We start from the raw sequence: 3,253 nt of genomic DNA, 5'->3' as shown, positions 1-3,253 counted from the left end.
TTTCCAAGTACCCACTTTTACACTGTCTCCCATTTGCTCCTTTGGTACTTTAGTCTCTCCGTAGATCTCCAGTCTTTGGTGGTATTGAGACCTTATGCTGAGATCTGAAGTATCCTCATATTAAAGAGGAGATGGACTTTATTTCTGTATACTAGGAGAGAGTAAAGAGTAGGAATAATGGGGAAAATTGTAAGAAAATCAGTTTTCAGTAGGCAGCAAAAACAAATATATTTATTGTTAATTATATCCCAGGTTTTGTGCTGTTTTATACACATAGTATGCCAGTTAAAGCACATCCCTTCCTTTATTATAAAATATCATTATCATGACTTTACTAATGAGGATACAAAGGCAAATATTATATCAAACTCTGAAATCCAAAAAGCAGGGTGTCTTCTGAGCATCTGTCCAGGTACCTCTGTTTCCAGTATTTAGTAAATGAACCTGAGCAAAGCACAGGATGTGTCCTTGTTACATCTTTTTCATGGTTCACTTACTGATGTGTTGTTTGCAATACCTGTTTAGGAAAGATTGCTCTAACAAGTTTACCTAGTTTATTAGAGTTGTAAGTTGTGTTGGGTCTCCAGCTTGTTTTCTGGGGAGAGATATCTTTGAAAATATAGAGACAAAATAAAGAAAAATAAGAGAATCAAAGGAGCAGTCATGTCAGTACACTCTGGAGTTAGACGTGAAAGAAATTTCAGGAATTATAGTGAAGGTAGCAGATTTAAATATGTAGACTAATTCCCCCACTAAAACAAAACAAAACAAAACATACTCATTGACACAGACAATCGCATGGTGATTGCCAGAGGGACAGCAAAGTGGGGAAGGTAAAAGATTCTAGAGGGGTCATAAATGGTGATGGGAGGAGACTTGACTTGGGGTGGTGAACACACAATGAAATATATAGATGATGTATTATTGAATTATACACTTGAAACCTATATAACTTATTAACCAACATCACCCAGTAAATTCAATAGATTATTTTTAAGATGTAGGATAAATTTGTGTTACTTTGTGAAGGGAAGAATGAGATTACCAGGGGACCTGAGAAGATGCCTGAAGTGTAAGATGCTACACAGTGAGTCATGGGTTCCTCAAGAGAGGATGAGTTGGGAGAGGAAACACGAGCATGTAGACAGGATCACATCACGACAATAAGGAGAGAAAACAGATTAGATGAGGCAACTCTGTACAGGTAAACTCAATTGGTTTGGAAAAACTTGAGATAATTTTCCCTACAGAAATCACTTGAAGAGTCTATACAAAAAAAGAAAGTGAGTAAGTAATTTTTGAGAATCTGCACATTCTGTTCAATTGAGCTCTAAAGATTTTCTAAGAGAAGAAAAAAGCCTCTTTACCTGGTGCTCAAGAACAAGAGAGGGAAAACATTTGTTGAGGCTTAATGTCATTGAGGTAGGAAAAGGACTCGATGGGAATGAGAGAAACAGGGGGGAAAGCAGGAAAACACAAGATGCTTGTGAGGGCCGTTGTTCATGGAGAGGTCATGGAGTTCCAGAGTGTGCAGAGGCCAGACCAGCCAACGGGGGATTGGGGTCTAACGATAGCAGGACTGCTCATGCTTACTGGTCTGCTTATCTTCAATCATTCTGCCACCTTTATTGGAGTGAATAGGCCTCCTGAGAATGAGGATGTCCACCATAACAAGTGCCAACTTGAGCTTCTCTACATTCTTGCTGACCGGCTTCCCAGGCCTGGAATGGGCTCACCATTGGATCTCACTGCCCATTTTTGTAGGATACCTCGTGGCCCTCCTGGGTAACACCACCATCTTACATCTAGTACGAACTGACCCTTCTCTCCACCAGCCCATGTACTACTTCCTGGCTATCCTGGCTGTGACAGACTTGGGCCTATGCATGTCCACCCTTCCCTCAGTGCTGAGAGTGCTGTGGTTTGATGCTCGGATGGTGCACCTGGTGCCTTGTGTTCTGCAACAGCATTTTCTACACTCCTTCTCCTTCATGGAGTCAGCTGTGCTCTTTGCTATGGCTCTGGACCGCCTGGTGGCCATCCGATTCCCATTGCGCTATGCATCTGTGCTCACCGGGCCTCGTGTGGCATTGGCAGGGCTTGTGCTGGGCATGAGGAGTGCTGCCATTACTGCTGCACCTTCGCTGAACCTATTGAAATTTGACTACTGTCACCCTGGGGCACTGTCCCATGCTTACTGCCTTCACCAGGACATGATCCGCCTGGCCTGCTCTGACACACATTTCAACAGACTCTATGGGCTGTGCATTATCATGCTGGCCATGGGCTCTGATGTTCTTTTTATCCTGCTCTCTTACACTATCATCCTCCACACTGTGTTGGCCATTGCCTCTGCAGGGGAGAGGCTTAAGGCCCTCAACACCTGTGTCTCCCACATTCTGGCTGTGCTCTGCTTCTATGTGCCTGTGCTAGGCCTGTCCATTGTGCACAGATTTGGGCACCACACTTCACCCCTGGTGCACACCCTCATGGGTACTGTGTCTGTGCTCTTCCCACCCCTGATGAACCCGGTCATCTACAGCATCAAGACCCAGCAAATCCGCAGGGCCATTCTCAAGGTATTTTCACTGGGGAAGATGCACTGAGACATTGGGCATGGACCATGGGGTTCAAAAGAGGGAATACATTAACACTACTTTCTAGAGCGCTCTTAAAACAAAGCAATTTCTGTTTGTTCATTTTTAGTTTGATCAATTGATTATACATTACGAATTGACTCTAATGTAAAAATCAAATATAGTTGATGCTTTTTACTACTTACATATATACTTATAAACACATAATCACTATTTTCTTACATTAAAAAGAGTGATTATTTTTTATATAAATGTTTCCATGTTCAACATAATTTTTGTATTTTCTTCTGTACTGATCTGTTAGAACTCTAATTCTGTAATAACTTTATTAGGGATAATTTTGTGTGATATTATGGAAAGATGAATTTTCACTTTATATTTCTTGAGTTGACTAATAAGTTTACCACCACTTCTCACAATATATTTTATTATATCTATCTATCAAAAATATCCTCATTGTAAATCTAAGAAAATCTTTCTAATGTTGCTTTTCCTTTTAACTTCACTTGTCCATTTCATAGTCTGAGATAGAAATAAATCCTGAGAACCTACCATATTTTTCCTCAATTTTCTTTAATTATCCAATTGTACAAATATATTTGATTTCTGTTATCCACATTTATTCCTTCCTATCTTCACTGTTCTCAAAATGTCTT

The 3,253-nt window shown here is 40.5% G+C and overlaps 1 protein-coding gene across 1 annotated transcript; it reads left to right on the top strand.

The window, feature by feature from the left end:
* Nucleotides 1-1,652: 1,652 nt before the first annotated feature.
* Nucleotides 1,653-2,630, top strand: LOC112317600 (olfactory receptor 51L1). The gene has a single exon (XM_024574684.3). It carries the CDS (start codon nucleotides 1,653-1,655, stop codon nucleotides 2,604-2,606), a length of 954 nt encoding a protein of 317 aa, XP_024430452.2. The 3' UTR covers nucleotides 2,607-2,630.
* Nucleotides 2,631-3,253: the final 623 nt, after the last annotated feature.

This window comes from Desmodus rotundus, chromosome 5, assembly GCF_022682495.2.
Source record: "Desmodus rotundus isolate HL8 chromosome 5, HLdesRot8A.1, whole genome shotgun sequence".
Taxonomy (NCBI): Eukaryota; Metazoa; Chordata; class Mammalia; order Chiroptera; family Phyllostomidae; genus Desmodus; species Desmodus rotundus.
This window is presented reverse-complemented; position numbering and strand designations above follow the sequence as displayed.